The sequence below is a fragment of the Gobio gobio genome (assembly GCF_949357685.1).
Source record: "Gobio gobio genome assembly, chromosome: 13".
NCBI lineage: Eukaryota > Metazoa > Chordata > Actinopteri > Cypriniformes > Gobionidae > Gobio > Gobio gobio.
The window spans coordinates 22,765,703-22,781,134 of record NC_137106.1 but is presented as its reverse complement, the minus strand read 5'-3'; the positions used below and the strand labels follow the sequence as shown (position 1 = coordinate 22,781,134).

General features: G+C 38.2%; 1 protein-coding gene across 1 annotated transcript in view; it reads left to right on the top strand.

Annotated features, from left to right (window-relative positions):
* crim1 (cysteine rich transmembrane BMP regulator 1 (chordin-like)) overlaps positions 1-15,432 on the top strand; it is a 132,336-nt gene that overhangs the window by 83,736 nt on the left and 33,168 nt on the right. Inside the window, exons 6-7 of the mRNA XM_079832987.1 lie at positions 9,599-9,781; positions 11,311-11,508. Coding sequence (XP_079689113.1) covers positions 9,599-9,781; positions 11,311-11,508 — 381 coding nt within the window. The remainder of the gene's footprint in view (positions 1-9,598; positions 9,782-11,310; positions 11,509-15,432) is intronic.

Below are 15,432 nucleotides of genomic sequence, written 5' to 3'. Positions count from 1 at the left end.
CAGCACTACAGTCTCATGACAACTCTTAACTTTTTTATGTTATATTAGTGGCTAATTCGTATTAATTTGTACAAACTCATTCATCTGTTTCCTATATCCAATACTAACTTCTTACTTCCTTTGACGGTTAGGCTTAGGGGTAGACCTTCAAGCTTATGCTTTTCTAAAAATTTTAAGTTTCAGTATGAATCATATATTGTATGAATTCATACAAAATCACCACCTTAAAATAGTTGCGTTTTCTCATGGGATTGGGTCAGACGTTGCAAATGTTTGATTTTTACCTAAGCCCGCTCAGTTGCAAGGCTATACACGCGCAAAAAAAAATGTGTAACCTTACATTGCTTCTTGTTTGGAAAAAGTAGCTTATTACTAAAGTTACACTATTTTGAAAACAGCTAAATTACTGTAATACTATCATTGTTTTTAGTTAGCTACTCTGCACATATATTTCAAACGGGTCCATACTCTCTAAGTATGATGCAAATCTCCTGCTTGTATCTTTTACCGAAACTATTAGCTGCAGTGGATCATTGAAATTATCAATGGTGCTGACGCCAGAAGCATTTGCATATTTACAAATTCACATGCTAACCCTTACTCAGTATTCAGCAATTTGGCCTCTGAATGTGTCGCATTGCAAACTAGGTCTCATTTCACATGCAAAGTGGTTAACCATTAATAACAGACAGAGATAATTTGCATAAAGAAATCTTAAATGTACAGTTGCAAAAACAACTTGTTTAAAAGTACAGCCGTTTTGTTAGCTTTCCAACCACACACCCTTTACCCAAAACCCTCCACAGACATGTCATACCAAAAGATTTCAGCATCCAAAGATTGGTCAGCAATCCCAAAACACATTTCTGATTGGCTAGTTTTCTGGCCAAAAAGCTTAGTCTGCCCTCTTGACCCTTGTTTTGATGTTTGCAGAGACGGCACAATTGCTCAAGACACCCATTTCAATATCTATCATGTATTAGGAACAATTTATGTGTAGAATTCCAAAGCACTTTTAATTCTAAAGGTCAGAAAGGAGGAGGAAAATGGCCATATAAAACTAAATTATAGCTGTTTTTGGTGCATGAAACCTTAACTAAAAATATAAGTGGGCTTCAGGGGGAAATATAAAATGCTGCTCAAGTATACACTACGGCTCCTTTAAAGACCTGACGAGACTCAGTGTGTGGCGCCTCGCTTGGCGTTGAAAGACCGGCTGGGATTCTTCTGCTACGTAACATTTAGGGCACACCGGTCCGTGTTTAACCATGACCTCAAGCGGGAGGAATCTAGTATAAGTTTGCGACTGGAGGTGGGAGATTATGTAAATTCTCCACGTTAAGGTTAGCAGCTTTAGAACAATAATAGACGTTGTTATTTTAGGTTGCACTTCGAAGCTCTGTTTGCAAACTGTGAGATATGGAGGTGTTTTAATTTCCACAAGGAGAATTTCATTAGGCCTTATTGCCTCTTCACAATCCTATCAAACTCTTAGAGTTAAATATAAATGGGTTCTTTTTGCTCCTGTTTCAGATGGCCTTTGTGTAATAAGAAAGACTGTGTGTGTGTGTGGGCATGTTTTTGTGAAATATCAGGACACAAATGTGTATAATGACATGGGTATGACACAGGTATTACAAAAAGAGGGTGAAATATGAGGACGTTCCCCATGTCCTCACTTTTCAAAATGCTTATAAATCACACAGAACAAGTTTTTTTTCACAGAAAGTAAATTGCACAGTCTCCTGTGAGGGTTAGGTTTAGGGGCAGGGGCAGTGTAAGGGGATAGAAAATACGGTTTGTACGGTATAAAAACCATTACGCCTATGGAAAGTCCTCACATTTCACAAAAACAAACATGTGTGTGTGTGTGTGTGTGTGTGAGAGATTCTATATCTCTATTTTCAGAAAGTCATATGAGAACACATAGTAGCCATTCTTAATTTGTATCCATACAGATGTGTGAAAGGTTGGGCAGTCATATAGATTACATAGTTGACTTCTGTCACTTACCTCATTCCGTCCAGACCCTGCTAGTGCCATCATGCACTTTAACAATTCAGGTGGGGCCAGTTAACAACTGTTGGCCTCAAGGCCTCGGAGGGAAAGGGACCTGTTGAATCGGTCTTGAGGCAGAGAAAACTAGGCTTTGGCGTCTCAGGGTAGTGTTTCCATGGTTACCGATCTCTTCAACTAATTTACACTGAGGTGTGGTGTTTCAAGACGAGAGCAAGAATCTGCTCTCCGGAAGATTTTATATTAGATGATTCTTGTATACAATGCTTTACATTTTTAAAATATGATCCATAAAGAATCCACAGATTTTATTTGCATGTTCTGCACTGATATCTGGTGGAACATCTAGGGAATAAAAAAAGTAAACATGGTAAATTTATACTACATTCTGCAAGCATTTGGTTCAATCGTAAAAACAGTGTTTTCCCTGGATATTTGTGCACGTTGGTTGTACCACATGACTTGGCAGAAAATTAATCAAATATTTTTTTATATATTTCTTAATATTTTTTATACATAATTTATCTAGCAGAACTACTTGATAATTGGTATTACTATAGTATTACTTCCATTATTTAATGTTTTTTAACTCAGCAATTTAGAACATGTACATCAGAGTATTCAAGTCTTTGTGTATCATAGGTGTAATATTTTTGCCAGAGTCGATATTGTCCCCACCACTTTTTGAAATATCTTGTGGTACAAATGTATCTAATACAAATTAAACATATCTAGTTGACTAGCAGAGTTAAATAAGAGGCGCTGGAATGAGTTGTTTTTGAAATCATGCTGAGTGCTCATTTCTGCTGTTATCAGTGGCGGTGGCTCGTGCACAAACGAGTGTTTCAATCTATCGCTAATCGTTGCTGAGACTTTCTATTTGTTCTATTGAAATCACAAAACAAAATTCACAGAAACGTGTCTCGTGCACTTGATATATATTACTGATGAAAATCTTTGGTTTTAATGAGAAAAAATGAATAAATAAATGATTCAAGGGCAGTTTAGAACCCAGAACCTCTTGCATTCTACCACCAGACCATTAGAACTGACAAACACTAATTGCGGATCATTGTATTTATTCACTAACATGAAGAATCTCGGGACTAACAACATTATGTATTATAGTAGATAAAACTATCACATCAAACATGATTTTTAAAACAAAGTTACGCCAATGTTGTGTATGCAAATTTTATTTTTATTATACTTTTTGAACAATTGGAAATGGAAATAAATAGAAGTTTCTGTGTAATTTTGTGCTCCCACCATACAAAGATTCCTTCACGGCTAGAAGTGAAATAGGCTAGTGTAAAATGCGCTAAGGCTAGAATACAAGAAACGGTCAAATCGTTGTTGGTTTTTTTTTGTAGTTCCTATAATCTAACAAGCAGATTGCAGAGAGAGAAATACTGATACACCTTTGACACTCTATGACCAAAATACTGTCACTCGAGACGGCTGCAATTGTATGGTCGGTTTAAAAGGTGTTTTTTCCGGGGTTTTTCTGTCAAATTTAATTAAATCTGCTGCAGTCAGCGATCAACATTGCTATTTTGGTGCTTCAGTGGTGCTTCAGTGGTTCTTCAGCGGTTCTTCACTGGTTCTTTGACTAAGGTGCTATATAGCACCTCTGAAGAACTGCTGAAGCACCACTGAAGCACCAAAATTGATGCTATATAGCACTAAAAAAGGTTCCCCTATGATTACGAGCCAAGAACCATTTTTGGTGCCATATAGAACATATTTTTTTAGAATGAAATGGTACTAAACTCCTTAACTTTTTAGTAATCCAGCATTTCTTGGGCTAATACAACTCCTGCATCGTTCTGCTTTGTCTGAACATCTCTCCAACTAACAGTTTAGCTGTTCGGCAGTGAAGAACATGCAGAAATGAGGGACATTCCATGCGAGAATCTTTAAAGTTCTTTCAAAAAGTGGACCATGACTTTGATTCAGCATTTTCTTCCCTGACAGAGTCTTTAGAGGATTACAGCTCTGGGATGAACTTCCAAATATTAAACAGAATTCATTTCAAGTTTGTTCTCCCTACACAACACCCAATCCCTAATGCCAGAGGATTCCGGAATAAGTCCAAATCAAAAACTTTTCCATAAAACTATGAAGGAATTTGCTCTAGTTGTATAATCCTTTGTGATGGGTAAAGTCCCAAATCAAGGCAGCCAGTGGGCTGAGAAATGGAGCCACCAGCTCAAGCCTGACAAACTTAGCATATTTGTTCAACAACCAGCTTGTCCTACTGTGGTGAGAGAGGGATAAGCCCTAGAGCAGACACCAGCTCTCCATGAGCCTCAGCCAGCTGTTTACAAACCGGCACTTATGGCTTGTCCTTCAAAAACGGAAATGCGTCAGGAAAGCCACATTCTCCCTTTTGAAATTTCTCTGCAGGTTTTTTTTTTTCCTTTGGTGAGGTCATAACAGCCAGCAAAACAAATGCAGGAGAGCATGCTATCTGTTCTCCTACAAATCTTGTGTTACATCCAGAGGGCTTGAGTCAGGTTTTATCTTTAAAACTAATGAGATGCAGCAGGAGTTGAAAGTAGTGGTTTTACATAAACACTGACATTCAATGAGACAAAACAGAGAAACGGGATATACTTTGCACTTATCATGTCCTAGTCACCTCTAAAAGACACTGAATCTGAGATGTGGCCACTTGTGTCATTTTTTTTAGAATTAGATCCATTTGGGTGAGGCAATTGCACTGAACATCTGGGAAGGTCAAGATGCTGACGTAGCGATTACTCACACCTCCACTAATTATTTACCTCAGCCACTGCGTCACCTGGTTGTGGTCACACCACTGCGCCAGTGGGATGAAGCACATTAGAAGCATTTGGTCATTAGTCATTAAGATAAATGATAAATGTTTATTACAGTTAGTAGCATAAAACACAAGATGCTACATTCCAGAATGGAGTTACAAATGGAACTTCTCACAAAATGAGTGGGAGCGTGTTCATATTCCCTTGAAATCACAATGCAAAGCAAAGTATATATATGCGGCAGTTTCACTCTTTTCACCACCCCAACTCCATATTTATTTCCATAATTAGGTCCAGAGGGGTGATTTAGAGCTTGAGTTGAGTCTCAAGCGTGAGCCCCTTCGTTGCGGAGATCAAGCCAATCCTGTTTACCTTTAGTGCACGCATAGATTATATTAATGTGAACTTCAGTTTTCAGATTTTGTTAATGTTACTGTTTGTAAATAGGTAATTAGGTAGGGGATAGGTAGGATAGGGAAAATAGGGTAGGGAATGGACAGGATAGGATGTTTAATTGAGTTATGAATAATGTTAAGAATAATATGGGTTGAGGGAAAGGGAATTTGCAGGATATGGGTAGAATTGGTTAGTGTAGAGAACTGGTTAGGGAATTGATAGTAAAGGGGACTACTTTTAAACTGCATAGCTTCCTGATCTACAAGCTATAAGTACTTAAAGGGGTAGTTTACCCAAAAATCCTTTCATTCTTTTAAGTTTGTCATCATTACTCACCCTCATGTTGTTCCAAACCTATTTGGGCTTTTCTTTCTTGACAGAATTGTCATTTTGAGGTGAACTATCGTTTTAAATTACAGTGCGGTGCTGTAACCTTAAGAAAGTAGCCTACACTACAAAGTAGCTAACTGTACCAAAGCTGTTTAATGAAGCAAAATCTTTTTGAATATTTAATTCAGCAAGTATTAATTTGCCACAAATGAATGAGAACCCCCAATTAGTATTGAAGTTGAACAAATAAATGTCCACTAAATTTGAAAGCAATTAAAAGACTTGATGAGTCAAACAAATCTCTGTTCAGTGAATCATTTCGGAACCAATTCACCATTTGCATAAAAAATTGTTGGATCGTTTTTTGAGCCAGTTAACTGTTCAGAAAAATCCAAAAGAATCATTCATAATTTTTTGATCCGATTCACCACTCACAAGGATTCAAAATAATTGCTGAATCTTTTTTTAACATATGCACCTTACAAAAGGGCTCAACACAACTGGTACATCAAAAACAACTAGTACATACATTTTTTAACCGATTCATCATTTGCAAAGACTCAAGTTAATTATTTTTGTAACAGGTTCATTTACATAAACAGATTAAAAAGAAATCTTTGCAAATCTGTTGTAATCTCTCATCTTGTATTTCACACTAAAAGCTAATGACCTCTTGATAACCTACTATTCCTCAGCTAATTGCCCAGATAGCACACATCCAGTGCCTTGTATTTCTGAAAAGTGTGTGATACAGATTTAAACCTATAACATCCACTATTTCAGCTCTGAATCTTCTGCTTATCCTTCTGGCATACTGTATCATTATGATCATACAACACAGATGACACCTGTTAACGCAAGACACTTGACATAGTTCACCCATAGAGAACTGTCCTTTAACAGACATCTGTACTCCAACTGTACGACTCCTTTTAGCATTCAATTCCTTTACTGCTGTCTAATGGCAGGGGGTTATTTCTTTTATTACTTTTTTAAAAAATTCTTTTAGTTTTTTTATACATTGATTTTTAAGCAGTTCCTTCCAATTAGTTGCCACTCTCAGCAGTGATAGCAGTCACCCAGAAGAGAGCGATAGACCCAGGCAGACAGAACAAAAAATGCTTTGATTAGAAAACTGAGCAAATTCGCACAGTCCTCTGTAAAGCCTGTCTAGTGTGACAACCTCACAGGGTTGGCACACCAGATTATTGGGTAATTCGTTGAGCCTCTACTGATTGACAAAATTATTCACTGAAATTAAAAACCCTGTGCACCATATTTGGCTGATATTTCAACAGTCAAGCATGCAGAGATCAGTTCCCACTTGGCTTTGGGTGCTTTTTTTTGGCTCCGTGGTTTCTAAGAATTCCGCCGTTAATGGATTGCTTTGATATTCGGTCACTCTTTCTTTTGAAAGGTTTGTATGGAATGTTCCAAGGCCTCTGTTTGTCATAGGCTGAGGGATCCTTTAGACGTCTCATGTCCGTCAAATATGTTGTGATCAGACGTGTCTTCAAGGACGGGATGGCATGATTAAACATAAGCACAAGGAGAGGAAGTGGCACACGTTTCCTGAATCAAACATGTTTTGGTGTTATAACCTAAGAATAACTATGTTACTGTTTGAAAAAAAAAAAACATTAAGATTAGTTATTAAATTAATCAAATATTACTTACACAAATAACACTTTCCAATATTGTTCAAAACAAGATGTTCATCTAATTTAAAGACTAAAAATATATTCACAAGAAAGACTGATTCAAAAATGCGCTTCTTTACCTTGTTTGAAAAACCCCTAAGACTGTAAAAAAATATGGACGTAGTGTCCGTGACGTCACCCATAGGATTCTGAAGAGCCGTTTTGAAGCGCAAAGTAGGGACGAGCTGGCCGTTGCCATCTTGTCAGCGCGTCAGCGCGCATCACTCCCGGATAATAGAAAATGGGCAAAGAGGTGGGACGTGAGTGGAGCTGAGGTGACGCGATGACTAACAGACAGCAGATAAATGGCTATCCACCTGTCACTCAAAGTGGCCACACCCTTAATTATGCAGGACTTTAAAGCTTTATATAATGTAAACGAATGAGTTATAAAAAAATTCACCCCCCTCACAGTTGTCATGAAGGGCAAAATTAGCCGTATAGACCAAAACCACAATTTGTACCGTGCTGTAAACATGTGTTTTTCTGCTGTAAAGTCGGGCATTTTAACATGGGACTCAATGAGATTCTGCTCCCTTCTGGAACCTGTCCCTAGTGGCCAGTCGATGAATTGCAGTTTAAGTCACTTTCGTATTGGCTATAAGAGAAACTGCGGGAGGTTGCCGCTTGGAAAAAACACACTTTATGGGTACTTTATTTATATATCAAACTCGCATGGGATGTTTAGCAAAAGTGATGTAATTTCCAGTAGTTCTATGATACAATTTAATCATCATCAAAGCTCAACAAGCAAAATATCAGATTATTACCTAAGGTTACTATTTATTAACAGTGTTGGGGAAAGTTACTTCTCCTTACTAATAATGTGCACAGGATGTGCACACTGGTGGTGGTTGAGGGAAGACCCCTTGATATGATTGTAAAGTGCTTTGGGTATACATTAGTACAGAGTAAAGCGCTAGATAAATGCCTCATTCGTTTAAAAGTAATGGATTACAATATTGCATTACTAATATTGTTATTATTTAAAAAAAAAAAATACTTACAACTATTTAATGGACACTTTTCACATTTCTGAAGTTCTCAGAACTGATATAATTGTGGCTGGGTAAACATAGATACTGTTTAGCGGAAGTATAGTGGTAATGTAGCGCGATTGTGGGGAATGATGACGCGCGTGCTGCGAGTGTATTTACACAATATTTATAATAATTAAATTATACATTTTCTCTTTACTAAAACTTTTAACGTTACATAGATGTCTGACGTAAGGGGATCTCATTACGTCAGTCATTGACGTAACGTCTCCGTTCCCTCCTTCAGGGAACGAGGGTTACATACGTAACTAAGGCGTTTGCTGTTTTTACTCATTTTGAGGAATACTGAATCTATTTTTGTGCAAGTGAAATGAGTAAATGAACGTTCACATTTAGTCTAGAACTACAATAACATCATGTTCACACAGTGCACACAACACCTCTGCACTAATTGTAACTTGTGTTGCTTATTTAAAAAAAAAAATGTACTCAGAATTTTTTTTTGTAAATTTAAAAGTAATGGAGTACTTTACTAGTTACTTGAAAAAAGTAATCTGATCACTGATTACTTGTAATGCGTTACACCAACACTGTTTATTATAGATTTGCATTGACTTTTGTGTTTGCATTTCTGTTGTATTCTAGAGGTATTATTTAATTTTCTTTCTTGTAAAAGGAACTGAATGTGTTTGTAACAATGTTCATAGTTCAGGGAAGATGGAAGTGCGAACCGGCAAACGATCAACGCAACTGATTCACAAAATAGACAATTAAATTAACACAAAATAAACTAAAGTAAAGCGGCAGCCCCTCACGGACAGCTGACATATAAACAACAATAAAACAACAACTCGTTCCATTCCCACTGCTCTCGCCCCCGCCTTGTTTGCCACAGTGTCAACTGGTGTTAACTACGAGATATTAGTCACAATTTAATAATTATAATTTTTAGTCAAGACAAAGATATTGAATAAGAACAGGAATTTTAGCAGTTCAGTGATAATTCTTTGATTGGAGTACTCTTTCACAGCCACCATAGTTATTTTATCAAATATATTCAAATCCGACATAAACTTAAGTCATCAAAGTGTAAATATATGTAAAGAGACTTCATTTTGCAGCATAAAAAGGACCATTCCAACAATTGTAGGTATTGTAATGCATGAGCTGAAAGGGGAATTTGGTATCTAGAGGTTGCCATGGCTGCTAAAAGCTCTCTCGGTCACAAATGCACAACGTTTAGGTCCCTGCGTAACCCATAACTAACTATTCTTCTTAGCCCTGTCATCAAGACATTGTTTGTTTTGTTGTTCTGTCAGTCATATACGCGACAACCTCTAATGCACTGCGCCCTGATTACTGTGTTTTGCAGAGACAAAGCCGGCCTGCACTTTCAACGGAGTAGAGTACCATGATGGGGACATGTTCAGGATGGACGCCTGTCGTTTCTGCCGCTGTCAGGGTGGAGTTTCCGTGTGTTTTACGGCCCAGTGTGGCGTCCTTCACTGCGAGCGCTACTACGTCCCTGACGGAGAGTGTTGTCCGGTCTGTGAAGGTTAGATGGCCCTTGCATTAGCTCAGGAAACCTCATATACAAGAAAATATTCCTGTTCTTCATATACTGTTTGATAAGAGTGTAAGCAGGCATATATGTGCACCTTTCTCCAAATGATACAAGCTGTCTTTAGCATTTGCCTTGTGCCTAAGGGCCTGTTTTGCATTTGCTGTTGATGCTCTGCCTATAATTGAGGAGATTTTTATGAATTTTAATGAACTATGTCATCCAGGTTCAAAACTAGATTCTAAAGCAATTATGACATGACTAGTTTTTTAACTTCTCTGAAGATATTGTGCATTTTTACATTATTTGATGGGGAAGATTCTGACGATTGGACGTTAAATTTGTGGGATAAATTCTTTGTGTGCTTGTATTCTACCAATTCAATGAGCATCCAGAGCTAATTAGTTCAGGGAAACTGTTCATTGTTTTATTTTGTAGACAACCTGTAATAGGCTGCCAGGGAGCATGTAATTTCGATTGCTATGCTTCTCTTGTGGGTAGGTTCTGTTGTCCAATACATTACGGCTTGGAATTACCTTGCAACATTTTCTGCTCATGTTATATTTATCAGATTGTGGTCATGTTGAAATTAGTTTGCGAATGATTTTGCTGTAATGTAGTTAATTAAAGCGAAACTCCCCAGTCCCCTGTAGCTTTCCTCTTGAGAGTTTTACTGCGATGAATTGTAATGAAATCGGCCAACTGAAGTTAGACGGCTCACAGTAAATATAAGCCTGTATGAATCCATATGCGAACTCCTAGGCAGCCGTGGCTAATGAAGGAGACAAATTTGAATAAACAACTTAATCATTAACCATTTTGACTTCAAGGGTCCCCATTGTCCACAACAAAATTCAAAGGCTTCATGACATTTCTAGTTGTTCATGATGTACAAGGATTTTAAAAAAATATTTAGAACTCACAATTTCTGTCTAATAAAATATTTTAGATTTTGGCATAAATAAAATGGCCGTGGAGTTTTTATTAATTTACGTTACTTTTTTAGGTCTAGAAATCACACTTTTACAATTAGGCAGAGTGAATCTAAAATAAATACCTTTTTTTGTTGTTTTAGCTTATTTTAATGCTTGTTTCACTTTATTTTAAGTCATTTTGGGGCCCCCTTGGATGTTTGCTGAGCCCCCCTAGTTGAGAACCACTGTCTTAAGCTGCGGTCACATTAGAAATCTGGTCATTAGCTAGTCTATGCTGGGTATTAGCTAGTCCAGCCTGGTAATTAGTTGATCCATATTAGTCCAAGCTGGTCATTAGATGGTTCGAGTTAGTCATTAGATGATCTAAATTGGTAATTTGCTGGTCCAAGCTGGTTATTAGTTGGTGCAAGCTTGTAGACCATCTTGAACCAGCAACAAACCAACCAAACGGTGGTCAGGAACCATCTGCTATGTCCTACATCTGCCATGTTCTGAAACAGCTTAAGGGTGCACTATACAGGATGTCAGTACTGATGTGTGGCAGATATCATTCAATGTCTTTCTGTTCTCTTAACTTCTTCCGTATAGATCCCATCTACCCTGTACTCAATTTAGCCGGCTGCTATGTGAATGGGCATATTTTGGCTCACGGAGACCATTGGCGTGAGGATGACTGCACCTTCTGCCAGTGTGTGAGTGGAGACGCCCGCTGTGTGGCGGCTGCCTGCGGCCACAGCTGCCTCAATCCTGTCACCGTTCCCGGAGAGTGCTGCCCCGTGTGTGAGGGTAAGAACACATGCACTTTATGGATGTGGGTTGGAGTTGTGTTGTATCGCTCTTGGACCTGAAACTCTATGCAAGTACATGAACAGAAATGTTTCTAGTTATGTGTCATTGTGAAATGTGTCACAATCATGGTGCAGTTTTAGAATGGATCACATTTATCACAATAGCCACTGTAAACTTTTCTATAGTTATCCATCTCTATATGGTCAGTTTCACTTTCATGTCAACTACTGCCATGGCGAAGCTACAGTTTAGGCCTACATGTACACGGGTATTTTTATAAACTGAGTTTTTCCCTCTGTTTAAAAAAAATGGAGGATGGAAAAAATATGTACTTATTAATGTACTTACAATATGTACTTATTTGTCTACAAAACGATGAGGAAATCACTGCGAGTGACGATTCAACACATGACACCACTGCAACCGGAGTTTCTAAAAATGTTCATCCTGGCAGTTTTCAAAAAAGTTTGGTTTCAGTGTCCAGATACTGCGTTTGCGTGTGGATGAATGGCTAAACCACATAGAAAAGGCTGCAATTTTGAAAATACCCGTGTTCCAGGCAGGTGTTTTAGAGCTGGTTGGAGCTACACTCTGCAGGACAGTGGCCCTCCAGGACCCATGTGTTCTAGTGTTACATTTTCTATTACATTTTCTAAATAAAATGTGCGTTTTTCTTGTCCTCACTATACTACCAACCCAATGCTTGCAAATGGTGTATGTTCTTCAATGCTAGAGTGGTTGCTAAGGTATGGCTAGGCAGTTGCCAATGTGTTCTGAGTGGCTGTAAATGCCTTACTATGCAATTTATACTGTATGTCTTTCTTGCTAGTGTTGCACTGTAGGTCCTCACTAGATTGTTGTAATGTTCCTTATCAGTCCAAATCAAGTCCTCTCTAATGAGCCAGGCAACAATCATAGAACACTAAATATGAACATTAATTCACTGTTATAACTCATTTGAGTCTGAGTCCAGACCTGATTAAGTTGAATCCAGGTAAAGGACTGAGACTTGAAGATTGAATATTGACCATCTCAATATGTACTTATTTGTCTACAAAACGATGAGGAAATCACAGTAGTTTTTTTGAACTGCTTCACTGAAATGACAGAGTCGCTAAAATGAATTGGACTTCTGTGTCTGTGTGTGTGCATGCGAGCACTTTCTCCATTTCCTTTCAATGTTCTCTAGTACTCTGAATGTGAGTTTCCATTCCAGTCACATACTGTATGTGTGAATAATCTACTAGACTGAGAGCAGGGCAGGCAGGTGCATACCTGGATCCGCCAGCAACCCACTTCCAGCACAACCTAAACATCCGATCGTCTCATACCTCAGGTCTATACGCGTTGTGTCTCCTTTACTGTCACCAAAACCCTTCCTGTGGATTTCCCTCCACTAGACCTTGCTCCCTACCCTCACCAGCAGTGGAATATCATATCCCGCCTGCCAGTGTATTTTTCATACTGCTCACAAATCTGTAGCGGCTACCCCTGGGACTTCCACTCCCTCTGCAGATGGCTGGGTTTTTTCGCTCAGTGTTTGTTGCGAGCAAGAGCTTTGCATCGTTTTGTATCTCATCATAAGCTTTGATTAAGCACCGCGAGGTATGGACGCACACTTCGGTATGCAGAAATGCAGGTCGGTTTGCCTGGGCGTGGACTACATTCTTGTAGAGAGGGTTTATAAAGGTTATTTTACACATGGGAAGAAGCAAGCTAGTGATAGATGAGTGGCAGGTATGTTGGATAATGAATTTCTCCCAGGATTGGCTGTGTGTCGACCGATGACATCATCCTTTCGAATAAAGCTGGAGAATATAGATTTTCTCACGTCTCTGTTTGCCGTCTAGATTTTCAAATCACAAAGCTACATGATGTTCTTTTCTCCCCTCGTTACTTACAGATTTGGGACCGGGAAAGGATAGCTTGTTCAGAGCGATTAACAATCTTATCAAGCCATCCTAAATGCCAGACTGACAATATGTGTGGAGGAGGTTATGAAAAACCATACTAAACAACATCTTTTTTTTTTTTTTTTTGGGTGGCTGTGGGGGCGAGACTCCACCAACTGTCGTGTTGATTATGATCAATGCCGTTCCAGTGGAATTGAGTCACACTGGGGGTAATAGGATTCCTGTCTGTCTCATCTACCCTCTGCACCTTCAACCTCCTTCCAATTAAAGATCCGAGCAAATGAAGCATCCTTCTCTTGCTCTGGCTCAGTATATAGAGAGAAAAAAACGCCTAGAGTGTTTCGTCTCATAGTGGTGCTTGCTAATAGTGAAGGCAAGCCATACTATGGCTCACACTTGGGGTTATGAATGTCAACAAATGTGTTGCAGACATGAGTGATGCCTCAAATTGTGTGGCTTTTTGAGAAGCAGTTTCTAAGCATTCTGAGTTGCGATTTTTCACATGCTGTGTGATAAATCTTTTGAAAAATTCCAAAGACTTTGCAATTTGCATTTATTTCAAAACCATTTTAAAATTTCAAAAAGGGCATTTTTTTCATTTGTTGCCATTAGCTTTAGTATGTTTAAACCCTCAACCTACGATCATTAAGTGTTTAACATTTAATTATTTGCTCAGAATAGACACTTTATTATGTTAGTTTTAATATTCTAATGTCAGGTTTATCTTACAGTTGTTATGAATAATCTTTGAATAATCTCAAATATAATAATAATAATAATATATATTTTCTATAAAATATATTCAAGCAAAATACATGATCACACATACATTATATATATATATATATATATATATATATATATATATATATATATATATATATATATATATATATAATCATTATTATTATTTATTTACTCACTCAGCAACTGCATAGTGAACAATACCCTAACATTGTGGCACATTGTGGCATTCGTTTTGCACCATTCACATCATTAGAAAATAAATAAATATGATTCGGTATGCAAAGTGTCTGATTAGTGGCCCGTAAGAGCTTGAGGTTGTTTGAGCTGGTCAAGGGTGAGAGGGAGAAAGCAGTGGATAGACAGAGTGTGACAGCAGCATGTCTGCAGACCTCCACAGAGCAGCATGCTCACATTCACCCCTTTTCAATTAATCTTTTATACGCCTTTCGGCCTGTGAAGCAATTAGAGGTTTAGATGGGTCTGCCTGACCGTGGAGAGTACTCACTTCGGTACTGAGGTAAAGTGAGGGGGTAGTGCACTATGGCTTTCCATACAAAGTTCTATACACACAATACCGCCGATGCATCTCTAACCACATCTCAAATACAGAGCTCTCTCTTTATTTGAATTCTCTCGCTCTTTCTCCGGGCAGTGCAGAGGTAGATCAAAGGCAGCACGTGTCCCTGCTCATCATTGCGGACTGCAGTGAAAGGTTAAGCACAGATAGACTACATGAATGTGAAAATATTCAAACGGTTTTGAAATCCTCCCTCTGTGACGGCAAGGTGACTAACCGCTTAGTGCTTCATATGAATTCATCACTCCGTATTTTGCTCTCACACTCGTGTCATTGAAATGGATATGGTATTCTTCCATGGAGCACAAAAAAAATTAAGTTTAACAGATTGTCTCAAAACATAAAAGCCATCCATGGCCATTTTTACTCTTTCTAGCACTGCACAAAAAAACTGTTATTTTCCATGATCTCTTAGCTTTTCCATACAGTGGAAGTGAGTTTAAGCTGTCAAGCTCCAAAAATGACCAAAAGAGCACCATAAAAGTGGTCTCATATATCTTGTGCGCCATATTTCTGAAGTCTTCTGAAGTCATAAAATTCCTTTGTGTGACGAACAGACCAACATTTAAATAACTGAAATTAATTTATAATCTTTAAAGGCCATGACACACCAAAGCAACATCAAAGAACTAATGGCAACAAAGGTTGACTGTGGTGTCGCCTCATGTTGAACACACTGTAAAG